This window comes from Sprattus sprattus (assembly GCF_963457725.1).
Source record: "Sprattus sprattus genome assembly, chromosome: 2".
Taxonomy (NCBI): Eukaryota; Metazoa; Chordata; class Actinopteri; order Clupeiformes; family Clupeidae; genus Sprattus; species Sprattus sprattus.
This window is the reverse complement of record NC_137921.1, coordinates 42,875,997-42,902,235: the sequence shown is the minus strand read 5'-3', so window position 1 is coordinate 42,902,235 and position 26,239 is coordinate 42,875,997. Positions and strand designations below refer to the sequence as shown.

Here is a 26,239-nt window from a genome sequence, read left to right as displayed (position 1 = left end):
AGTAGAAAGTGGACAACTAACATGTGGAAAATAAGGTCAGGTATTGTTCTCCTTTTCCTCCTGCTGTGGTCTTTTAAACAGCACGAAGAGGCTTGAAAATTCTGTCTGGAGGCTGGTGAGCGTAAACACTAAATCATTAGTGCACAGATATCTAGGTTGCCAGAGGGGAACTGCTGTGTGGTTGTGAGTAGCAGGGAGATTGTGAATTTTAAAAGGGTAATGTACCTACAGTTCTAACCTGAAAAAAAAAGAGGGGTGAACATAAATCAAAATCCTTTTTGGAAAGTTAGCCCTCTTTAGCTGTGATTTGCTCATACAGTAACTGGACTGGAAAGGTGTAAGTAAACCACCACCGGCTATTTATTGGAATGTGTGTACATGAGCGAGGCAGTAAGTGACGAAAATATTACTAGGCAAGAAAAAAGACCTCCTTACAAATTGTAGTTATACCATTCAAGCACTAGAGAGCACTACTTGCATGATAATGTAATTTCATAATTTTTTCTTTTCTATTTTCTAGAAACTACAGCGTATCTCCAATAAAATAATAAATGCAATCGCATTTAAATTTACTCATATGTACATTGCTAAAGCAGCCCTTTAACATAATTTGTGATATCCATAATGGTTTATGTTCACCCCTCTTTTTTTTCAGGTTTGATGACCAGTTTATACAGCACCACCCATGTCGTTGTGTCGTTCTTTCTTGAGATGTCGCATTCATACGCACACTGTGACTGTACAAAGCATTCTTGTCTGATGACACAAGGCTGTAATTTTACAGTCTACAGAAGACATTTGACTGCAGACTCTAAATTACGTCCTGTTCTCTCCTGCCATCAATTTTGAGAATGTGTTCCTGTGTTTTCTGTTGTGATAATGGATGACTCAGTATCGTGTCTGGTACACAGAGAACTGCCGAGAGGAGGAGAATGAACTGTAGCTGGCACAGAAAATATGATTGCTTTTTCAGCCCCTCTGAATTTGTGAGTCAGGTAGATATTGATCTTTTGCTTATCTCTGACAGTGAGGTGTCACCACTGGATTGATGATGGTGGGATTTAACAGCGATTGTATTGATAGAGCCTGAGAGGGCCAGCTGCAGTCGGTCATGGTTTAGTCTTGACAAGGACAAACAATAGACACTGTAGTCTAAAAACAGGAAGTTGGTGGTTGTTGACATAGGTCAGACAAGAGTTCTCTCAACACTTTGCTTTAGACATAAGATAGGTTAGTCTATGTGGCATGGATTAAAAAAAAAATACTCCATCATTTATGTGGGGGATTAAGAGAGGTTAAACACTGCTAACCCCTTAGTCCCACGCCAGCAAAGTGGCAACTAAATATAAATATTTAGGATTGTGTGTTATTTATCATATCTTTTTGGATTTTAGGCCAAATTTTCTCATATCTTAACTACCCCACAACCTCCCTACTTCCACCTGGAGTCACTGCAGAGTTATCAATAATTGGAACCCAGAAACACAGCCAGTGGTATGTTTTAAGGCATTGGGCCTGCAGTGTGATAACAAATAGTTCTTTCTTTATCTGTAATACATCCATTTTTAGTCAGTCTGATCTAAAAGAAAACATGTGTTTTATGAGGTCATTCCTTACAATGGCTTGACTTGTCTTTTGGGGGGTTGTTGGACAGAATAAGATGGTTCCAGGAAATTGATTTCTGATGAACCATGGTTAAACTGTGCAAAACATTTGTCTTCTAACTGGTGTCCAAAAATAATTTTCTCACCACTTACCGTTCCTGACAGTGTGCCTCCAATATATCCTGCAGGGAAACTACAGATGTCTGATCCTGCTAATCCACAAGACCCTATCAAACATCTGAAACCAAATCTCTCCATGGAAAGTTTGTGTTTCGGATTATCCCGGCCAATGTGCCTGCATGTTTGGCCAGTGATACTTCTTGCACCTTGTGAAATAATGTTTTCCAGGAATATTACTGTAAGACCATGACCCTCTGTCTTTCAGGAGAGGAAATAGTCATCTCCATGCACTATTTCACTATCAACAGCTGCTGAGTTTCAAACTAGTTGGAGCCAAATAGTCTGTCCTGAGCTATTTCTGTCACAAGAGGCATTGCATAAAAAGCCATTTTCTAGGCCACTGGAATTGTTATACAGGGAACAGCTTAATAGCTGCAAATGAAAACAGTGAAAATAGCTGCAACGAAAACAAATAAAAAACAATTCATGATACTGTACACCATTTGTTATCTTTCTTTTTATGACGTTGTATTCTAATGAAATGAGTTGTTGACATATTTTTCCCATAAACAACTAGCCATTCAAATATATTAAAGGAATATCTCAACCTGCACAGTTCAAATTACAGCGTAAAAAAAAAGTAATGTAAATAACGTAATGTAAAGTAACCACAAAATGGTGTTAAGATTCACACTTGTGTGTGTAACCAGTCTTTATTGTAGTGCTGAAACACTCTTATGGCATACCAGAGTTGAATTTAAACTGCTATGATGGCGTCATTTCACACTTGTTGATGCTTTGTGATGTTAATAGTGGATATTTTGTATCAAAATAAGTCATCAATGTGATTTAGATACTCATCTATGTAGACCATCAGAGTCAGGGTGTGCCTGCAGCACACTCATAAAAGCCACAAAATCCCTGTAGTAATCATAAATATCACCAAAACTTTCCCCCTGCTTTGTATTATCCTCCATGCATGCTTCCTCCTTCTTCTATCTAATGCAGATATGGCTTTATAGGAATAGTTCATTAAAGAGAAAATACAACTAAATACACCACATACAGCTCTGGAAAAAAACAAGAGAAAATATCAGTTTCGCAGGTTCAACTATTTATGTGTTTGAGTAAAATTAACATTTTATGTTTTATTCTATAAACTACTAACAAGGATCGGTGATGATCTGGGGGTCCTTCAGCAAAGCTGGAATCGAGCAGATTTGTCCTTGTGAAGGACGCATGAATCAAGTCATGTAGAAGGTTATCCTGGAAGGAAACTTTCTTCTTGCTTTCTCCTGCTCTGACAATGTTCCCCAACTCAAAGGATTGTCAGCAGGACAATGACCCTTGCCATACAATCAGGCCAGGTGGATGGAGGACCACCAGATCAAGACCCTGTCATGGCCTGCCCAATCTCCAGACCTGAACCCCATTGAAAACCTCTGGAAAGGTGATTAAGAGGAAGATGGATGATCACAAGCCATCAAACAAAACCGAGCTGCTTGAATGTGTGCTCCAGGAGTGGCATAAAGACACCCAACAGCAGTGTGACATACTGGTGGAGAGCATGCCAAGATGCATGAAAGCTGTGATTAAAAGGCAGGGTTATTCTACCAAATATTGTTTTCTGAACATTAGTTTTCTTTTGTTTAAAAAAGAATATGAACTTGTTTTGTTTGCATTATTCAAGGTCTGAGACAATGGATCTTTTTTTTTTTTATACCAGTTGTTATTTACTGCAAATACATTGCATAATGGCAATTAGAGAGATATCTTGTCAGTAGTTTATATAATAAATCAAAGATGTGAATTGTACTCATAAATGTATGTATACACATATTTATACATAATTATAAATAAATGGTACATTTTATAGTAGTCTCTCAAATTCTTCCAGAGTGCTCTCTCTCTCATTTTAGTATGTTAAGATTGAAGCTTTATACATAAGTGCAGGGTAGTACTCAATATCCATCGGCTGCTAAATCTGCCGGGCAGTGCCAAGTGGCCGCAAGGTGTAGAAATCTCAGGGCCAAAAAATACTACCAGTTTAATTAGCAGCATCATTTACTTACATTTACATTTACTCTTTTCCTGGCTTCTTGTTTATTGGTCCCCTCAATGCCATCTTCCTGTTTCTACCTAATCTTCTCCTTACCTGTAGACCCTGATGTGGTTTTTCCTCGGCTGTCTTTAACACATAATAGCCCCAAGCATACATCACAAACTGATCATTAAATAGGCCCCTACCATACATCACAATCGGATCATTAAATAGTCCCCTACCATACATCACAAACTGATCCTTAAATAGGTGCAGGTCTTCTTGTTTCCCAGACAGTAGCAGAAACAGGTAACCTTATGGTAATGGGTGGCTTTATGAATGTCCAGTGGAATTGTCTTCTTTTACTACTTTGGGAGACAGATACTGAAGGAAAGGATGAAAGCTAATTTCTTCTGTTGCCTCTGAAGTGGGGGGGGGGGGGGGGGGGTGTAGGGTATCTGGGGCACTGACTGTTACTAACCTTAGGCAACAACCTATCGCCGATGAGGAAGACCTGATTCCTTCTCCAGTGCTGCATGTACAGCAGTCCTCACCCTAGTTATTCTGATGCAAGGAGCCGTAATAGCCAAATCCATAAATACCCACACTACCACGCCAACCAAGATCTGGTTGCGCTACTCTTGTCACCTGTCAGCTCAATCATATTTGTATGCAGTTCACAGAGTTCACATGATTATTTTTTATATAAATACACTTGTTTATCTCCCACACAGTTCATTTTGAAGGTTTTGTTTTACGATGTCCTGTGCCCACAAAATATTTTTTTTCAGAAAATGCAGTCATAGCAACAAGTCTGTATAAAGTCAATATTCTGAGTGCTGATTCCCTACGTTTTCTTTTTATCACGTGTTCCACCACACTGCCCCCCCTGACATTTACACTGTAGTGTCCTATCCAGGAGGCTATAAAGAATAATACATCTCTCCAAGCACGTACGCATATTACTTAATGGTATATGTTAAGGGCCATGAATATATACACAGTTTAATTTAACATGTTGCGAGATGTTTTGAGTGTTTACTGTAATCAAGTCAATACAATTTGACAGTTAACACCAGAAGAAAAACATTCACTGTTCAGTATATTTATTATTTTTGATTTACGTTGACTCCATAAACATATAAACAGTACATCAAAATATCCATCATGACTTTTGTTTCACAAACTTAAATTAAATACCAGCTATAGCATTCAACTGTAAAACTATGTCTTTTTGAGAATGCTAATAGTCTAGGTCTGTGTTTTACACTAAGTAGTTGTCATTGTGAAAGATGATTTATTTTGTAAATCACGATGCACTTACTATGGAAAAGCTTCATATGATTTCCATGAACGGTATAACAGCTTGCCTTTGTTTTTCTTTTCACGCCATCAGTCCATGCTGAAAGGACTGTGATTCATGCTCATTATACAGTATGTTGTGCTGCCAACTGACCGAGGACAGAAGAGAAAATAGTGCCTTCTAATGGTCCAGCACCATTGTTATTATTGTGGTAAAAATCACGTTGGTGATCATTGATTCCCAAATACCAGTAGCCAAGATGTTACCCCATAGACAGATACTGATCAGCCATTGAACGTAATTATAGTCACTGCTTTCTTTGAATCCCATTGCACTCAATTTTGACAAACTGGGTGTATTCAACTTGTATTCAGATATCAGGTATTCAATACTCCTGTCTCTCGAGGTTCTTTGTCGTTGTTGTTGTTGTGTCGTTGTAGCCTTCAAGTGAAACATTTATAAAAGGGCTCCCAGTAAGAAGTCAGATCAAACTGCAGCACATCAATCTATGAAAAAAAAATACAATTTGTACAATCTCAGCCCTCCTGGGAAATTTAGAAAAGATGTTTTTGCAATAACGTCTTGAAAATCTCATAAGTAAAAATGGGTGTCATTGGCTGGAATGGATAACCGCATGTGGCTGGATGGATTGGCGCTTGGGGCAGAGAATCTTGGCGAAGGCTCTGCGGAAGCTGCTGTGGCACAGCGGGTACAGGAAGGGGTTGATGGCAGAGTTAATCCACAGGAGCCAGAAGGTCACCTCGTACCAGTGCTGCTCCACGCAGGTGCCACTGCAGGCCGCGCGGATGATCATGAGCAGCGTGTAGGGGGCCCAGCACACGGCAAAAACGCACACAATCACCGCCAGCGACTTTGCAATTTTTTTGTCGCGTGACAGTCGCGATTGTCCCCCACCCCTCGAAGGGGCACCTGAGGAGGCTGAATTACTCTGTGCAGCGCCCGAGCAGGCGAGTGTCCAACCCCCGGTGATTTTCCTCTTGCCTCTCGTCTTCCTCATGGAGAAGCCCACTGACTGGGTGCTGCTAGGCTCGCCGCTGGACGGCGACGTCATCTCCTCGTCCTCCTCGATCACTGCAGAGACGGCCGCCGGCTCACTGGACGACACTTTGCACGTTTTGATGAAGAACACGGCCGATGACCCCCCACCAAAGTCCCTCCACCTGCGCTCCTCGTCCAGCTCCCCTCTCCCCTTGTCAGAGGCCCTGCCCCTGTTTTTCTCCCTGCGGTGGATGTTTAGGTAGATGCTAAAGTTGAAGAAGGCCACTGACACCAGGGGCGTGAAGAACTCAAAGGTGGACGCGCTGAGCAGGAAGTACCAGGTGCAGTAAAACTCGGCAAAGCACTGGTCCGCTGGAACGATACTCTTGCCTGCCACCAGCTCCCAAAAGATGATGGCAGGGCCATACAGGAGGAAGGCCAGCAACCAAACCATCAGCATCTTCCCCACCGCCTGATTGGTCATGCCCTGCTGAGCTCTATAACGCACCTGGAGGAGAAATTTACAGTAGGGCTTAAAATTTTAAATGTAAACAAAGAAATTTAAATTGGTTGAAATGGGTTGGAAGTCTGATATACTCAAACGCCTGTATAGTTGACTGGAGCAAATGTAGTGCATGTGTCATATCTGCCAACTGGACAAGGACAAGAGCTTGCCAACTCTGCCAATGTCTGACTGAGCTGTTCATCATGCACCTTGCATGATTTCAGTTTGGGGTCAATTAATGGTCTGGCTATTTTGCTCAACACATTGTTGTGATTATTGGAATTTCATTTTTAGATTATTGCCACAGGTTTGGGAAATATACAATTCCGTCTTTATTTACTCCATTTTAATGGAAAGAAACAATTACATATCAATGACATCTGTCAGCTGGCATGAGTGCCCAGTGTTAAAAGACATTTTACTGCCTCTATTTTACAGGCATCGATTTTACAGCCAAACAGTCATAATGGAGCACAAGAGCAGTAGTCCATACACATTCATTAAAACACAATATGGTGTGTATTATATCACTATGGGTTTCTGAATTTCCATTTCAAATGATTTCAACAATCTTTACTTTTTTTTTCTTTTTATCATGTTTTGAAAGTAGTGGTATCACTACTTGAAAGTAGAGGTATCCTGTCACAGGAAGCACTGATTACAACACCATGTTATTTTACACACAGACGTACAAACCAAATGCAGTCCTAGCTTTATAGTACAAAGTCTGAAGGAAAAAAACATTTACAGTGAGTGACTCAGAGCATGACTCCTTTTAAAAGAGCTCAAGGTCTAGCTGTAAAACACTCCAGGCAACAAAGTTCCTTTTCTATGGAGCCTTCTTGGGGTCACGTTTCGTTTTCATGTCCTCATTCTGATTCCAAAAAATTGTCTATAATTTTAGATGCCGCTATAACATCAACCTTTAAGGAGAATACATACTCTGACTCTGATGAGATATTAATAACTCAAGTTATATTTTTTTTAGGTAAAAGTGCTCCTCTGCTTTGCACATTCATCGTTTAAATACAGATGGACAATGAAGTCTTGGTGGTCTAAAGATGTCTTCAAGGATCATTCTACACTCCACTGAGTAGAGAGAGAGAGAGAGAGAGAGAGAGAGAGAGAGCAGATAGGCAGAGAGAGTGAAAGAGAGAAATCGGCTTTCATAAATTCAGGATGTGATAATAGCCTTCACAATACTTGCAGCATCATATGTTCAGCAAAACCTTGACAAGCATCAGTAAAAGCTTGAGATGAAAGTTCTTGGCAACATCCTCCCCTTTCCAAGGAGCTTTGTAATCTATATAGATTGCCATGTTTTCAGGACCATTGAGTGAGTCAACTACTCTACCATGCATGATATTTTATGGTCTGCTTTGTATTGCTTCAAGAATGTTTCAAGAACAAAATCAATATTTATTTTTAATAATTCTTTCTCAGTGTGTTTTCACACATCAGGCCTGGTGATAAAAAGCTCAATGCTGGGTGAAAGTAAGGCATTGTTGATGCTGTGTCTTTGTGAGCTAGATCTGATCCTGTGAACTTCATTTCTCAAACTTATTAGTTTCCCTCCCACTTGGTTATTTCAGGATAAAGGGTGCTATGGCACCATTTTAGTAACATAATAAGACTCTATTTTATCTCTAAAGAATAGATTCAGACAATCAATAAAGCAGTATTTAAATGAATGTGGCAATGGGCAATTTCACAAAAAACCTGATCGATTGATTCCTATGTGGCCTTAACATTTCCCCCAACGGGTTTTAAAGGTCATCAAGGAAGGTGCAAAGCCTAACTTGCATCCCCTGTGGTCACAAGACATTTTATCTGTGGAGTGTATCAGATGGTGGTCGCACCCCTGCCACAGTCTGATGCTATTGATCTGACACAGGTAGACTCAACTGACACACATTGGCAGTCAAGCACCTTGTAGAAGAGATCATTTCCTGTTTTGTTGACAGTGGGCATGCCGTGAACACAGCTGCACTTAATCTCAGTGAATTGGACAGATCTCATCTATTCCCTGCCATTTTAAAGATTTGTGTGCTGTATTTCTGTTATTTATTTGTTTGTGTTTTTGTGTGCTTGCGTGTGTTTTTTGTTTGCTTGTGCTACACTCACCGCTCTGGTGACAGACAGGAAGCGATCATAGCTAATGAGGACGATGTTGAAGACGGAGGCTGTGCAGAGGAGATAATCCATCACCAGCCACAGCTTGCACAGCCCACGGCCGAGCATCCAATGCCCAGTAAGGACGTACGGGATGTACACAGGAATGCAGAACACCCCTGCGAGGAGAGGGGTTAGAATGCAGGGCACCATACAACCTCAGAGAAAAAGGACACAACCCTATAGAATTTATCAGCTCCCCTCATCTGAAAAAGCTGTAAAAGGTTCCAGTAAGAACCACGTGATGAAGAGTTCTTTCGTCCCAAAGGATCTCCACGTGGCTTCAGAAAATCTCATTAAATGCACATTTTTATGGTACTCAGTGGCATAAATGCAGGTCAAACAGCCCATAGGGTGTTGCCCTCAATCAATTCAAACCTGGGGGCAGGACACACTATAAACTAGATGGGCACTCAGAGAGCACAGACCTCCGCCAATACCTGCCAAGTACCTTAAAGAACTGTTCAAGTTTGCCTATAGGAATACTGATGCTGTTTTGAGGGTGCACCAAATATTGATTTTATTTTTATTTTTTTGTTTTTTTGTTTAATGCAGTTTGTATCTTGTTATTTGATAGGTACAAACTATCAATGTCATTATTTTATGTCAAAAGCATCCTTACATTACAGCATTTTTTCACAAATGCCAAAAAACCTTTGCATGGTATTGTACCATATAATGCCAGTTTAAAGTGCATATGACACCTCAATACAACATTTTTAAAATAAATAAAACAAAGGAGGTATAACACAATCGATATATATGTTTACTTAAAATAAATAAATTGTTAAAATTAACATTTGAATTCCGCGCCACTGAGCTACCAACTTCCCAAGTGTCTCACTTCCGCCCCGCGTTATAAAGTGGAAATGACGGCAACGTCGGGACTCTTTTGAACTTGGTCACTGTTAACAAGGTCAAAGTCGTCCTTACCATTCTGTGTTTTGCAGTCTCTGCATATCTCTCAGAAATTTCGTCTACCGCGTTTCCGTGCGCCCCATCCACATGCACATTGTCAGGGGCGGAGTGGGACACAAAAATCCAACGGGGCAATTTTGTCTGCACGGGACCACCATCTCACAACGAGCCCAACCGGCCCAAGTTACGTTCACTGTACAAAGGCAGAGCGATACGCAGGTACCATTTCCCATGAGGCTTTGCTTCGACCATTCTACATGAATTTTTTAACAAAAAAAACTATTTAAATCGCTGGCCAATTTATATTTGTGGTCATGAAAGTTATATAACGTCTGAATAAAAAGAATTAGATCTAGATAAGAGGTGAAACAAAAATCAGTAGGCTGGATTAATGAAAGTGAGAAGTGAGATCACAATTACCATAGGTGAGAAGTAGAGCGACAAGTAGTGTTATATATATTGGTTGGACTACCACCACATTCAGTCATCGGAGAACATGGCGATTATCACGGGAATAAAATTTGATTGACAATTATTTTAACTCAATGGGCCGCTCATGAACTGTCCACGGCTGCGTGCAGTCTTCAGGCTGCTTCTCGTGAGCTCATTGGCCTACCGGGACGACCGGGATATTTCCCGGTCGTCCCGATGGCCACTCCGCCTCTGGACATTGTCCGTCTCTTCTGCTGGCTCGTCATCCAGATAGGGCTCGAATCGGTACGGCTCAATGGCCACAATCTCGTGTACTAACTGATCCGGATCATAGTCTTCCTCAATTTCTGAATCTTCGCTCGAGTCTGTGACAGAAACTTGCTCGAAATTGCAGACTTCTTCACCCTCCATCACTAGTTCTAGAATGAAGTCTACCAACGCTGACGTCACGGGACCACCTGACAGATTTCAGGTAAGCCGGCAACTGTTTTACGATAAGAGTCGCGAAAACCACACGTTGAAACTCCGTACAAACTTAATTTTTCAATCTTCTGATTTAAACATGACTTCAAAGTACTATGTTTTATGTATAGTTTTGATACTTATATGCCTTTTACCTTTTTTTTAAGGTGTCATACGCACTGTAAGTGTAAATTATTCATTGCAAACCACATTCCACATAAAATATCAAATCAAATCAAAACAGACATGGCAAGGAGAGCACCTCTTTATCTTCCCTTTAAGCTAACTGGCTGAGTATTTCATTTCACAATACCCAAGTGTCAGCCAGTCCCTTCCTCTAATCTGTACACCTCGCTGAATGACAGTACACTCATGCTGCCCTCTTGCAAGGTAGTATATACTTATTGGTTAGGTGTCAGGTCTATCAAGAGATGGAATATGCTTTGAATGCTCTCTTTCCCTCAGTCATCATTAAAACATTGCGCACTTCCATTAGCAGTAACGTGAGAGGTTTTGTAGCAGAGAAGGAGCCATGGAATAATACTTCAGCTATGCTTTCAATGGCAGGAAGAAGGCTACTGAAACTCAATTTCACTATGTGCAGTTTTGGAAGGGGCAAAAGAAAAAATGCATCTCAATAATTAATTAGCAGGAACACAGGAATTCTGCAGTGTATTAGGAGGGTTAATTTATTTAATAATTGGTTACTATATATAATACTAGCCAAATACCAACCATATCATTATCTCTTGATCCCTTGATCCCGGTAAGCTTGCAACAGTTAACCATTATGATATATAAATTGTAAATGTTATATAACATTTTCCACCTGTATTATATCTTACAGTAATTGAAACATTTTTACATCTAAATGTTTAAAAAGGAATAAACACTTTACAAAATATGTCCCTTTTGTTGTCTGACATTTGATTCAATATAATAATGAGAATTTGACTTACCAACAAGGAAATCAGAGATGGCCAGGTTCAAAAAGAAGAAATTGCTTTGATTTCTAAGACTCTTATCCACAATAAAAGCAAGTATAACGAGCGCATTGCCACCCACCACTACAACTATAAGAGTTACCATTAAGAGAGCCAGGATCACCAAAATGTATCCCGAGAGCGCAGTAGCATTCTCGCTTCCGTCTGCTGTAGAGTAACCTGAAGTGAAGTTCCAGCTTGCGTTATGGTCATTTATATCGGATCCCATTGTGGTCATCAAGACAGTAATCTTGGTTTATTAACTGAAGACATTACTGACCGTCTTCCCAAGTTTGATTGTCACACCACCGCTCACATGCGTACCACTCGATAAAAAACACATTTTTGAAAAAACGCACGCAACAGAATACCAAAATGTCTATATGATGAGCAATCCTGTACTGTTATCCTTAACATTGTTGTTTTAAAATAGGTTCTCAGACGCTGGTCTGATGTTCATTTTTGTGAGATTCAGTGCAGCAACCTGAACACGTAGCACTTAAATGCGTAGCTGAAACCCAACTGATGACAGTCGCGGCACTCGTTCTTATAGGCGGACTAATATGACGAACGATAAGAATCGTATTTAAGACAAATGCGAGGCGAAAACTATCCTTGCGAGTGAGTGTACCTGTTGCACCTGCTGGATTCTCGTGTTGTGTCATCTCACGTGAAGTTTGCCTGCTGACCTAGTCACAAGAATAAATTAGGCTAATGGGAACTCACTGGACAGAGTTGTAGGCTACAAACTTCATATTGGCAATTACATTCAACTATCGTACGTAATTCTCCTTAATGACTGAACATTACCAAGAACCAAATAGTCGTTAAACGTATATTTCATCATAGATGTAGCCTATTAAGGGCCACACTGTTGGTAAAAATTCATTCATAAAGTAGCCAAACCAATGTAAGTGGAAAACACGTAGCCCTATACAGCAAAGAGAAAAACAACGCTTTTTCTAACAACATACACATGTATGAAACCGACATATTAGTGTCACAGAGTGTCAGTTTGTTGTTTTGATTGACGTAATTCATAAGTCATTCATATCCATCTGACTTGCACGGAAAAGTAGAAGAGTGACCATCTGCGTCGTTTCGTAAGACACACAGAAATGTACCTTTAAAGGCAGGCTTTTTCTTTCTTTCCAAGGGGTCATTGGAATTAAAATGTTCATGAATGCCATTCTTCACTCATCTCAATGTTGGTGTTATATCAGGGAATGCATGCATTGGGCAAAACCAGGCAGGCACTTAAAAATAAAAAAAATAGGAATAGGACAAGTGCTAGGACAAGACCACTCACAATAGGATGCAGAATGCAGACCGAATTTGTTTTCACATCCGGCAGTGAACACTGTATGTCTCCAGGCTCTCTCAAATAATTCTCCCTTCTTTTTTTTCTTTGCTCTGACGTGAGCATGTCAACTTGGTCATCTTCTCAGCCTCTGGTGTGATTCGCCAGGGCCTGTGCGACAGCATATTGCACTTCCAACCCTTTCCCTCGCATCAGAGTATCATCAGCACTCAAGCTGGCTATTGTGAGGGCAGTAATTACCACCTTTTTTTCCCTTCCAACAAAGACTCTAACCAATATGTACTCGCCCACAGCTGCACCTAAGGGGTATTTGGGTATGTGTAATGGTGATGCAACAGATAAGTGTTTGGCCCAATGTACGGGACACACAGCTGTCACCAGGCAAGAGCCATGACGAATGTAAGTGTCGGGGGGGGGGGGGGCGGATGTCTGATGGGTGCCTGATTGACAGAGAGACTGTCAGGTATCCTAAATGGACAGATGTGGGGATTGAGACAGGCTCTCCTCACATCCACAATATCAACTCGCCTACCTCTGTCTGTCACGATAAATTATGCATGAAATGACTGCTTTTTAAAATCAGTTTTTCATAGACACAATATCTTGAAAAGCAAGAATATTGTAATTCAAGAACAAAATAAGATTAACAAACAATAATATTGAACAAGTAATATAATAATGAAGATGTTTATGATGATGAAGAATTTTGACAGACAAAGACAATTTCTGAAAGACAATAAACACTATTTCTATGAGTGCTATCCCTTGTTTCTGTGACCTAGTACCCCTAAAAACCTGATGTAAACCAAAACCAAAAGAGGCGGTCAGTTAAAAGGAACCTTTGATTAATATTGAAGTAATTTAAGGACCCTTTCAATATCTCGATTGCTTTTGGGCAGCTGCCATTGCCAAGTGCTTGAACAAACCCATTGCCAGTGCAACAGGGCTGAATTAATTTGACCCTCCGGCTGGCCAGTTCCTCGGAGATAACAGGCCAGAGAGACACTTAAACAGAAAGGCACTTCCCTCCTCCCCTAATCTTTGATCTTCAAATGAAGAGTCTGGATCCCATGTTTGGGTGAACAGGTCCTGAAAATTCATGAAGCCTCATCAGAGGGGCCAAAAACAACGTGCCCTTCCCTGCTGGGCAGTCTTTTCATTTAATCCCAAGGGTCCCATTTTGATGCATATAATGCCCTGATATCAGTAATCTGTGGTTGTACCGCCTTTGAATAAATAGCTTGATGAAATGCTATTCAAATTTGCACAAAAGGCATTGGAGTGCGTGAACGTAGGTTGTTTTTTTCATGGGGGGGGGGGGGGGGGGGCTTTATGGCTTTTAGCAAAGAGGTTGGGTTCTTTGCAGTCAGAGGCAAGAAATTACTTTGTCATGAAGTTCACTCTCTCAACACAACAGGGTCAAGTTTACTATCTTCTATTCAAAAATATTTTAGCGGTACAGAAGTGGGATTTGGACATTTTTTCATTAACAAAAGCTTTTAGTGGATGTTGGAGATATTTTGAAGCTGCTTTGTGGCCTGTAACCTCTGTCAGGAGATACACATTGAACCCAAACCAGCAGCCCTTATTATGTCTCAAAAAATACTGTTGTGTACTGCGAGTCAGAGGCAGAAGAAAAGGGAAATAAAGAGCAAAGAAGTACATGAAAAGTGGAAGCTGGGCGTGCAATCAGTGAGAGATGTCTCTGAAATCACGTGGTATGCTGACAGGCTTTGGGGAATCTTTATAAATACTTACAAGCCACAAGAATACAACATAAATAATGATACACCACTGGCTGAAAGGGAGACCTTCTACCTTTTTCTTTTGTCTTAAGTCAAGGATTAGAAAATAAAAACTGGAATAAGCGGTTGTTTGCTTGCTGTGCATGAGTCCTGTGATAAAGATGCACTCCCAGCACTGAATGCCTTTTATACATCCACCTAAATCATTACTATTAACAGATAAAGAGCCAACTTGACAGGTCATGAACACGCCTGTTGAACAATGATTTCAGGTTGAGCGATCCTCACATACTAAGCATAGCTGTTCAGAAACAGTGATTAAATTCTCCAACAAACATAGGCGAAAGTTTAACGCGGCATTTAATCAGATCCTTAACATCTGCAATGATCCAACACTAAAGATTCCTCCTGATGTTATACAAGGGTGAGTAACATCTAAATGCAGAAGGGCACCTCGCTCCACTGGCAATGTAGGAGTGAGACACAACAATCAGCAGCGAAATAAACATGGTGAAGATGCCCTTGGAGAAGATGAGGGAGTTAAAGCTGCAGCAGTGAGAGGAGCTCCACTGAAAAATGAGAATTAGTATTCATCAGCTGTAGGTGCATATGCGGGGGGGCAAGGTGGCAGGAGAGAAGGAATAGAAAAAGTGTTGAGCGAGAAAAAAAAGAACACTAGAAGAGAAATGGAAGGGGGATATTGAGATGGTTAGAGGGTTTAAAAAAGGTAGGGAGGGAAGAAGGGGGAGATGGAGTGGATGAGGGACACAACTAGAGAGTGTTACAAAGATGAAGGAGATGAGATGCGAGAAAGATTCAATTTCTAGCGACAAAGAGAAAGAATACAAAAGACAGGAAACCCATGCTGGCCAAAAAAGAGAAAATCCTGGAAAGAAAAGGACAGGTCTGAAGTCAAATGCAGTAAACTAAATCACCAAGGTGGTTGAGAGACCAGTGATGAGTCAGAATGTGTTTTTCACAACAGGTAGTGGGTGCCAGTGTGGCTGTGGTGGATTATATCATGTCAATAAAACCAGGCACTGGAGTAAGATTTTCTAGGGAAGAAGATTTTATATTTCATGAGGGATCAGCTGTGGAATATTTATTTGAGGGCTTTTGGCTGGAGGAAGATGGCACTATGTGAGGAAGCGTCTGGAGCAAGGCTTACAAAATCATCTGTTTGACAAAATGAAAGAGACAGGGAGACAGAATGTGAGTCAGAAACCCAGCCAATCAGTAACTAATTAAATAATATCAAATTTGTAATTGGCATGAGCTGTATATTTGAGCTGTCTTGATAAGGCAAAGGTTGTCCTTGACATAAATTGTGTTGTCAGGTGTCAGGTCAGTGTTTTTTTTTTTTTTTTTGCGGAACACAGGTCTTACAAGGGAAAGGGTCTCAACATTTTGACAGTAAGGAATTAACACGTCTGACATTCACACACTGTATATAATGAGGATTTGTCTTTTTTTTATAATAACAAAATAGCCCTTGACAGAACACATTCTACAAAAAAAAAAAAAAGAATGATAATTTCGTCATGAAATTACATAATATTATAAAGAAACTTTATGTATCTAAACAGTTATTGATACTGTTATGATAATGTATCAAATTGGCATTCAATTCGTGTTTCCACAATTGCACATGTAATAATTCTATCTATTCTAAGAACACTTGATGAGTCTTAATGTGGTTAATGTACTGATACATTCTAACCACAGAGAGAAGACAAAACCTAGAGGAGTATCACAAATCTGTCGTCATGTGGTTAAGGGCAGCCAGCCATTAGCACAGATCCACAGCCTAATAGGTTTTGACTGCATTCTTTTCATTAAGGCATCAGTGACGTCCTTCAATCCGGTGACAATCTAACTCTCAGTCTTCCTGTTATTTTGCATCTGTCTCCCCCTCGCAGACCTCCTACATCTGACTGTCTGTCTGACTGTTTATCTGTCTGTCTGTCTGACTTATTATCTGTCTGTCTTTCCATCCGTCTCTTTTCCTCCTTTTGTGTTGTCAGAATCCTCCGCTTTCCTCCTCTTCACTTTGTCTTCTTGCCTCTGGGCTTTTTGCTCTTCCCTCCACCTTTCGCTGCTTCATCCTGGGGGAGAAAGGAGAGAGCAAACCGGTTAACAGGCAGAAGTGAGGAGCGTGAGCTGAGGCCACGTGACTTCATCAGCGACTCCACTCAACTCCACTCCTTGGCGTCGGTCTGTGCTGAGCAAATGTCACGTACTCAGCAGCATATAAATTATAGTTCTTAAAACCTTTTATGTGGATATAACAGCATAACACCTTTTTTGGCTGGTTTTTGAGATTAGAGTTTATACCACAACCATGCTTACAATATTAATCCTAATTAAATATCCGGTTTCTTTCTTCTAGTAAAAAGGATGTGAGGCTTTATCCGGGTACTTACTAAATCCATTTGAATGGGACATAGGTGTTTTTGTCTTTTTAAAGAATAGTATATGCCGCAATATTTAATGACGTATCCTCTGGCATGGGCTGCTGAATGTATCCCATGATTCAACAATTCATTTTCTACCTCAATTGATTTTTTTAAAACTTTGAAACATTGAAAGACAAAGCGTTTTCATGTGGAAGTGATTACAATACTGTAATGACATTTGGTTGTATTATCCTACTGTTATTGAAATTTCACGCAGAAGCGTTTTTCTCTCTCTCTGATGTGTTGGGGCTGGACAGGAACATATTCCTCAGTGAGGAGATCTGTAGCGTTTTGTGACTTAAATAACCCCTACAATCAGCTCAGACTGAAGTACTGCTTGGCTCTCTACACACTGTAATTCTAGACTAATGGTGCTTTTAGGGCTCCCCTTCACAGAGCCAAGCGCTGTGTAACACCTGCTCTTACCTGTCTGCTCTAACCTGTCTGCTCTTCTGCTTTCCATGACCTTTTGCTTGCCAAATAGCCTACCTGTGTCACTGCAGCATGATGACACTGTAAGTCGCAGTAAGACTTCTGCCTATCTCACTGTGCTGTGCTGGCCACATGTGCATATTAAATCTCATTAAGCCAACATTTAGGAGTGGGTATTTCTTGGTGGTGGTGGTGGTGGGCAAGCAACAGCAAAATGGTCCTGGCGCACAACTCATGCTGGGGACCAACATGCCAGCACATGGTGGCATAATATAGCATGCAGGCTGACAATCAGACGACCCAACATGTTGGAGCTTGGGCTGATCAGCCTGATGGAGGTATGTTTTTCTGTATCTCGTCTCTGTATCTAGAACAGGAGCAATTTCAGGGTGGCAAAGTGTTTGGGGTGGGGGGGTGTTACATGCTTTCTATCTTTACTATCACAAAGACAGATTTGTTCGTGTCACTTTCATGTTGCAGATATTTAATTGGTAACTACAGGGAATTGGAGGATGTGACTACATCAATCGGCCTTGATAATAAAGCTAAAGAGAGTTCTGTGCACAGACACAATTGTTAGTCTGAACAGCGGCAGCTGTTGTCATGCTGTGTAGCAATAGCATGGCTCTCCTCAGTGAAACTGTCTAATTGATTTAATGAGGTCACAATCCATCTCACCAATGTTAGAGTTGGGAAAAAAATGTCTTACAGAGGCAGGTTTTCTATTGTCCAAAATTTACATTATTAAAGTGTTCGCATTTTGACTCCTTTCCCTTTTTAGTTTGTTTCAGCTAACATTAGGTGCGTAAACCAGCGGTTGTTCATTTTTAGAACGCTATATAAACATTAAGAAAAAGCCAAAGTTCCTTCCAGGTTACTGTTAGCAGAGTTGGTCTTTTAACAACTCACAACCTCATCTGTTAATTGAGGCTTGTTGATATAGAACAGATTGAAAATATCATTCTGCAAACAAGGGAAAAGAGCGTACACACACTGGAGGAGAGACAAAGGCATAGTATGTTTAATGAAAAATTCAAATGGTCCTCTTTCACCTGTTGAAGTGGTCAAATCATTCAATCATTCGCTACTTGGGCCAGTTCATACCTCTGCTTGGACTCAGATGGTCGGCAATGAGTGGCTATTTTTATTAAACCAATTCTTATGATAGTGTATACCCTTATGAAGTGCCAATACCTGTATGCCAATATGTAACATTTAGCCCACATTTAGTGCTGTATTAAAATATATTCTTAAACTAATAATCCTACATTTTCTATATACAGTAAATGCTTAATTTTCAAAACTTTGTAAATAAATGCCAAGTTCCTTTATACAATGATGCTCATATTGTTACTTACGTATGTATAGTACATAAACATTTAAAGGTATGCTCATCTTTAGCACAAGAATACAGTACTGTGCAAAAGTTTTAGGCAGGTGTGAAAAAATGCTGTAAACTAAGAATTCTTTCAAAAATGGAAGTGTTAACAGTTTATTTTCATCAATTCTTCATAAATTAACAAAATGCAGTGAAGTAACAGAAGAAAATTCTAAATTAAATCAATATTTGGTGTGACCACCCTTTGCCTTCAAAATAGCATAAATTCTTCCAGATACACTTGCGCACAGTTTTTGAAGGAACTCGTCTGGTAAATTGTTCCAAACATCTTGGAGAACTAACCACAGATCTTCTGTGGATGTAGGCTTCCTAAAATTCTTCTGTCTCTTCATGTAAACCCAGACAGACTCGATGATGTAGAGATCAGGGCTCTGTGGGGGTCATACCATCACTTGCAGGACTTTCTGTTCTTCTTTAAGCTGAAGATAGTTGTTAATGACATTGGTTGTATGTTTGGGGTTATGTTCCTGCTGCAGAATACATTTGGTGCCAATCATACGCCTCCCTGATGGCATTGCATGATGGATTAGTATCTGCCTGTATTTCTCAGCATTGAGGACACCATTCATCCTGACCAAATCTCCAACTCCACATGCAGAAATGCAGCCCCAAACTGGAAAGGAACCTCTACCATGCTTCACTGTTGCCTGCAGACTCTCATTATTGTACCTCTCTCCAGCCCTTCGGCGAACAAACTGCCTTTTTCTACAGCCAAATATTTCTAATTTTGACTCATCAGTCCAGAGCACCTTCTGCCATGTTTCTGCACCCCAGTTTCTATGTTTTCGTGCTTAGTTCAGTCACTTGGCCTTGTTTCCTTGTCGGGGTAGAGCTTTTTGGCTGCAACTCTTCCATGAAGACCACTTCTGGCCAGACTTCCCCGGACAGTAAATGTCTGTACCTGGGTACCACTGGTTTCTGCCAGTTCTGAGCTGATGCCACTGCTTGAAATCTTCCGATTTTGAAGGTAAATAAGCTTGATGTGTTTTTCATCAGCTGCATTAAGTTTCCTTGGCTGACCACTGCGTCTACGATCCTCAACGTCTTCTTCAAAAGAGCTTGAACTGCACATTTTGAAACCCCTGTCTGCTTTGAAATCTTTGTCTGGGAGAGACCCTTCTGATGCAGTATAACTACGTTGTGTCTTGCTGCTTTGCTCAGTCTTACCATATAAATGGATACAAAATAAACATTTATTGTTTACATTTTTCAAAGCATTCTTAGTTCATAGCATTTTTTCACACCTGCCTAAAACTTTTGCACAGTACTGTATATCTGTTATAAAGTCCCACTCCTCCTCATATTCACTACACAGGTCGCAGAACTGCAGAATGTAACTCACAGGTACTGCTTCACACCCTAGCAGTGTACAGCTGCTACATCCACAAACTATAGCTCCTCCAAACTTGACTCAGAATAAGATATATAATATAATATTAATATAAAAATATTAAGTCTATCATTACCACCAAGGTAATCATAGAAATCACACTTTTCTCGAAATGGTTAATATCTTGTTATTTCACTTCTCTCACATTATGCGGCAGTCATATTACGCACAGTTATGCCATAGATCTAGTTTTCATTTCACGGCTGGCAGGTTTAGCTCTCATGCTGCAGCAAGGGTATGTCAAGGGGTATATCATCATTGGTTCTAAAACATAATCATGCAGGGGCTCCTCACTTCAAAGAGTGCTTTCTGTTGGCTCAATATTGATTAATGAAAACTGACAGCTGCAGTCGTAACAAAGACAATCAATCTCTTGTTAAACTTTCAGTTGATGATGTATTGTTGTCTCTTCTTCAGGAACCAGAACGTGGCAATTGTGGCCTTCTGATTACTTTGAAAATGTAATGATTTGATGATTACTTTCATGCACTGTAATAGAATATCTTACCTAGATAGGTAAACCTATTTCAAACCAGCTTAGTCTTATTCATGTTTTTTGTGGTTTACTACTTATTTTTGTACTTGATCTGCTACTCTGAAGCTAGGTAATTCATCTATATCAATGCGTCATCACAGATTTGAGATGAATTTGTTAAAAAGGGCTGAAGTGTCCTCCTGAAGCTCTCTCATACCAAGATCGTCGACAAAACATTCTCCTCTTTAGCTGCCAGCAATGACTGAAAAGACCTAGTCTAAATAAGAAGGTGGCAACAGCCCAAGAGTGACTGTTTATCTTGGGTACTTCAAAGGACTGCCGGACAGCCAGCCCTGTGTTTACCTAAGAGCGGACCCTTTAGCATTGCATAAAGTCCGGCTTGAAGCAGAGAAGGGCTGTTTAGGTAACACAGTGCATAATCAGTGTGAAAACTGGCGCTTATTTAAGCCTCTATTAAAAACGCACACTTCACGTTTTGTATTTCCTGGATTGATCATCGTCCCTCGTGAAATGTTGCCCCCACAACCAACACGTCAGCTGCCAGGACCCCCATAATCTGAGCTAGCCCTTGTGCATAATTTGAATATGAACCTCCAAAGGGCCTAGACCTACCCAAGTGCTCGCGCCATTCATTATCATGTTAATAAACGACAGCACAGACCTGGGTCTTCACAGCACAACAGGCTGACGTGTCTAACTGCTTCCAGCTGCAAGCGTTTATACTCTGGGCTTATTGTTGAGCAAAAACTTAACTCTGTCCTCGGCAACCTCCATATAATTGCACACAAGCCATGTGTTAAAACAAGCATGGCTTTCAGGTTTTGTTTTGTGAGTGGTTTGCCAGAGTCCAAACATTACATGTACAGTGAAGATACAAGGTGTTCAGTGACAAATATCCTAACTGGGCCCTGTTACCATGACAATCCTGCACATTCTCATTTGCATAGAAATGAACAGGCATAAATAATAAACAATCGAGTCTGCGCCACTCCAGAAGTCACACTGTCTATTTTCCATTATCTCTCTTTACAACCTAGAGAAAAAGAGCTTTCAAAGGACACAAATTGTGGTTCACTAAAGAAAACATTGCTTATTTGCCTGCAGCACGGAGCTCTCTTTAACATTTGGGCTCCTGGTATGAGGGCAAAATGACTGGTAGACACTAAAGATGCATTGTTCATTCGGACACTTCAAAGGAAGAGTTAAAGGTGAGGTCAAAGGCACAAAGTGGGCAGAACAAGGCCAACATTAATAAATCAAAGGTTTGGTTAAAGCTGACCAATCTGAGCAATCCCTGTAAACTGAAGGCGTCAGAGAATATCAAAATGCATGATGATGGCAATATTGCTGTGGGTTCTGGACAGAGTTAGCTAAGATCGCTTTTCCAAAGAATACACCGTTGTGCTATTTTTCAACAGAATTCAATTTGGTGACACATAAGTGTAGCTTGACAGACATGTTTTAGAATGCCCAAGAGACACATGCCTTTGAACCCACTTAGATTGTTAATCAGGGTGTGTGATTTTGAGCCTGAGAAAAAGAAAGAAAACAGTTTTGATTACTTAGACTCTACAACAAGCTATTTTTGTCGTGATCAATATTGCCTATCCAGTGAACAAAGTAATTCTGGACAATTTATGTAGGCCTAGCATTGAAATTGTAGGCTTAACATTCATACAATGTGATATACATTCAATATAACCATCTAAATTAAGCCAATTAACTTTGGAGCTAAGTCCTGAAATGAAATATTTCTGCTTAAATGTTAAATGTTTCTAGCACTCACTGTACTGTAGTGTGACTTGTGGGAGCAGAAGTGGTCTGCTTGGTTTTCTATACGTTTTAAGATGCAAACCTGGGTTTAATTAGCTTGTTACTTTCACTCCTTTCCCCAAAAGGATACATATGCGGTGTTGAGGTGATAGAATGGTCTACTGCAACAGCATATTATGGTTCATTGGAAGAGAGTGGACATATAAATGTCTTCATTCGTATTCATGATGTGGGGCTATGAGTGTCAATATAGCCTATGGACACCTCTCTGGGATATCCCAGACACTGTGTTCAGGTGTGGTAAGAACCCATGAAAAGCAAGAGTAGCAGTGTCCGTTATCCTACGAGAATGGGGAGTGAATCAGATATGGGAGATTATAGTTATAGTTATCTGTATGTTGATGAATTTGCACCTGACACTTTTTTTTTTTAAAGCCTGCCAGTGTATTTCATTCAAAATAATCCCAGAGAGATTAATTGCATAAACCAAACAACACAGGTTCGCTCCTGGTTTCTTGCTAATGCAGAAATGGGTAGGCATAAATAAAGAGAATGTGATATGTATTTGTCAGAGATAAATCAGAATTGTCCACTGATGGTTTGTGATTGGCGTATGCACATTTTTCCTGTCAGAGAAGAACATGCTGCCATGCCTATATCCTAAACCCACTCCTCCAAGGACTTTCAAATTTAGATTAAAACCCAGCCCAGGAGAAATAGGCAATTTTTTGCCTAGTTTCTGCTATTAAACTTGGGCCCAGATTCTCTGTTAGATTCTCCTACAGTCCTCTTAAATTTCACTGAAATAGTGAATGATGCAAATGCCAGTCCCCTTGGCCCTCACACTCATGCAAATAAGCAATTAGCTGAATATGACTGACAGGCCTGATGAACCACTCTGCCCTTACCGGACACTCAGTGTAGCCCTCCTGGACCAGGATGTTTCTGGCTCTGTTGTTGATGTGCTTAAACCGATCCGGCCCCAGCAGAATGCCCCCATACCAGCGAGTAACCACGACCATCACATTCTGAACATCCAGAATCTAAAAAGAAAGCAAAGGAATATCAAATGGTCAAGAGGATACAAGAACACACACACACACACACACACACTACCTACTGAACAAACCCATAAGTAAAAATGTCCTTGTGTGATGCAGCTGCATACTGTTGATGAAAACATAAAATGGGGGGAATGGTTAGTGCGTCACACTGAGAATAACAGCTACAAATGAATCAGTCTGAAGTGCTGTTTATACGAAGCCTAGTTTGTCTGCGTCCGAGCTGTTCATAATACAGATAGCCCTATCATTTAGAAGAACACTCTCTATCCGCACACCGTATCCGCAACGATCCGAATCGGGGGTAGAAAGTGAGTAGATTTGAATCGGTACGGGGGCTAGTGTTCGTGTGCACGGATTCACGCAACCTGATGACATCATTGTCCCACGTGATCCACACGCGATCTCCAACCAATACATATAACACTTGTTGTCACTTTACATCTCACTTATGGTGTGTCTCGAACTCACTCTCATTAATCCAGCCTACTGATTTTTGTTAAGCCTCCTATCTTGATCTAATTCTTTTTATTCAGAAGTTACATAACTTTCATGACCACAAATATAAATTGGCTAGCGATTTAATTTGCTTTTTTATTCATAAATTGATGTAAAATGGTCGGAGCAAAGCCTCATGGGAAATGGGATGACAGACATGTCATGTTGTGGGTGGGGAGGGGGGCGTGTCTGGAAGTGTGCCAGTGCAGAGGCTGTGGGGGGGGGGGGGGGGTCTGTGACATCTGCCTGTTTTCATCTTGTTTCTGAAGGAGCGCACTTCAATGGGAATTGTCTGTTCTCTAGCAGAACACGTGCCACAGCATTCAAGCCACATTCAATTAATTCAGCTTAGCCCAAAATAAATGGGGAAGGAAGTTGGGAATAGAAGGAGGGAAAGAGAGAGAGAACATAGGAAGGGAAGGAAAGGAAAGGAAAGGAAAGAAAGACATTTCAAAAGTGAAAGATAAAAAATGGTTTTAACAGTTTTCCAAGACAAAGGTGAACCATCCTGAGATCAGTAATGCTTTACTGAACTAAATAAGTCACCTCTTATTCTGAGATAACATTACACTGTAGACGTAAGCAAATGAACCAAAGCATCAAGCTGCAAAAGCAGACTCGCATGGCTCCCTCCAATCTACACAGATGTACAGTTATCAGAATCACACGAAAAGGGAACGACAGTGGGTTTCTCAAGGCATTTCTGATCCCTATGTGCTGATAGAGCAAACCCCGGCAAGGAATGTGGAGGGCATAACTGAAATAATAAATAAAAATAACAATCTCAAGACTGCCTGACAGACTGGCTTTGATTAAAATGCTTTCATTTTCCTTTGCTCATTACTTTGCATAACTCCTTTCCGGGGTGACTAACAGATGGAGATAAAGGGCCTTAATTTGATAGATGCACACTGTGGGTTCTAGACACAACAAAGAGCATCACATAAAGCTATTTTGATTACTAGGGCACAATCAATTGATCATTTCAAAACATTTGCACAGACCTAAGCGCCCTCGAGGGCGGACTGCTCATTTGGGTGTTTGATCACAAAGGTAGGCGTTGCAAGGATGTTGATTAGAGGAAGGCGTTCTGTCATTTCCTTTTTTGGAAATGTAACCTGCATCTTGGTTTTCAACATCTGGCAGGCGCATCTTATCTCTAGACAGTTTGACAGCATAAAATTGACCACTCCATTGTGTTTTATAGCAAAGTGCTCCCTCAGTTTAAACCACTTGTAAACACATCCTTCTACCATTTGCCGGTCTATTTAAGACAGGCTTAACGTGAGAAGGAGTGCAATTTCTCTGTCTTGAAATGGGATAGCTCTGTAAAATATATATATTTTTTTATTTAATTGAAATATTTTGTTGCCAACATGGGCTACTGAAACTTGCCATTGAACATACAAGCTGACATTTCACAACGGGCCTGGGCCTCGTTTCCCGATAACGACGTATCTTAACGGCCTACGTGGATTTTCGCGACATCGTAGACTAAGTAACACTTTCTATGTACGTGCGTTTCCCAACCATCAACTTAAAGTCAGGTGCACGAGCGCAACGTGCATGAGTTCTTAAGTAGCTCTTAGGAGCTGTTTACGTCAGGTTAACCTGTTTACGTTAATTGCTGTGAAATTAGCTAGCCTATGCGTGCATCGAACGTGCAATGTGCACTGAATTCGGGGCGGGGATAGTAACGCCATCTCCAGCAGAGTAGCCTATTTAAACTGTGTTCCCATTGTAAGGACATTTATTACGATCTGTCTGAGAGTGGGCTGTCAAAGATAGCATCATCGAAGTCATACAGTACAGTAGGCTACATACATTCAATAAAATTAACCTACATTTGAGTCCAACTGCATGACCATTCTTACCCTACACTTACCCTTACAATAAAGAAGTGATCCTATTTCAACCATAACTTCATTTTAAATAATGTCTTTCTTTATGACATTTAGTTTATAGTTTAGACAGCAACGTTGACATCTACAGTAGGCTACATACATTCAATAAAATTAACCTACATTTGAGTCCAACTGCATGACCATTCTTACCCTACACTTACCCTTACAATAAAGAAGTGATCCTATTTCAACCATAACTTCATTTTAAATAATGTCTTTCTTTAT

General features: G+C 40.5%; 2 protein-coding genes across 3 annotated transcripts in view; both read right to left on the bottom strand.

Annotated features, from left to right (window-relative positions):
- Positions 1-4,781: 4,781 nt before the first annotated feature.
- LOC308361329 (histamine H3 receptor) lies at positions 4,782-12,077 on the bottom strand. Its single transcript, XM_080833640.1, has 3 exons — positions 11,516-12,077; positions 8,697-8,863; positions 4,782-6,575 (listed from the first exon to the last, which is right to left on the bottom strand). The coding sequence occupies exons 1-3, from the start codon at positions 11,775-11,777 to the stop codon at positions 5,679-5,681; spliced, it is 1,326 nt and encodes a 441-aa protein (XP_080689766.1). The 5' UTR covers positions 11,778-12,077; the 3' UTR covers positions 4,782-5,678.
- Positions 12,078-16,056: 3,979 nt separating this feature from the next.
- impact (impact RWD domain protein) overlaps positions 16,057-26,239 on the bottom strand; it is a 72,892-nt gene continuing 62,709 nt past the window's right edge. For both annotated transcript variants that reach the window (XM_080832329.1, XM_080832330.1), the window contains 2 exons: positions 23,460-23,594; positions 16,057-16,710 (listed from right to left, as the gene is read on the bottom strand). In XM_080832329.1, coding sequence (XP_080688455.1) covers positions 16,651-16,710; positions 23,460-23,594 — 195 coding nt within the window. In that variant the 3' untranslated portion in view covers positions 16,057-16,650. The remainder of the gene's footprint in view (positions 16,711-23,459; positions 23,595-26,239) is intronic.

Excerpts from the sequence above, each read along its gene's own strand:
- LOC308361329 (XM_080833640.1), bottom strand. The coding sequence starts at position 11,777 with ATGACCACAATGGGATCCGATATAAATGACCATAACGCAAGCTGGAAC. Across the intron at positions 8,864-11,515 it reads CATCTCTGATTTCCTTGTTG|GGGTGTTCTGCATTCCTGTG; the intron begins GTAAGTCAAATT and ends CTCTCCTCGCAG. Across the intron at positions 6,576-8,696 it reads TCCTGTCTGTCACCAGAGCG|GTGCGTTATAGAGCTCAGCA; the intron begins GTGAGTGTAGCA and ends TTTCTCCTCCAG.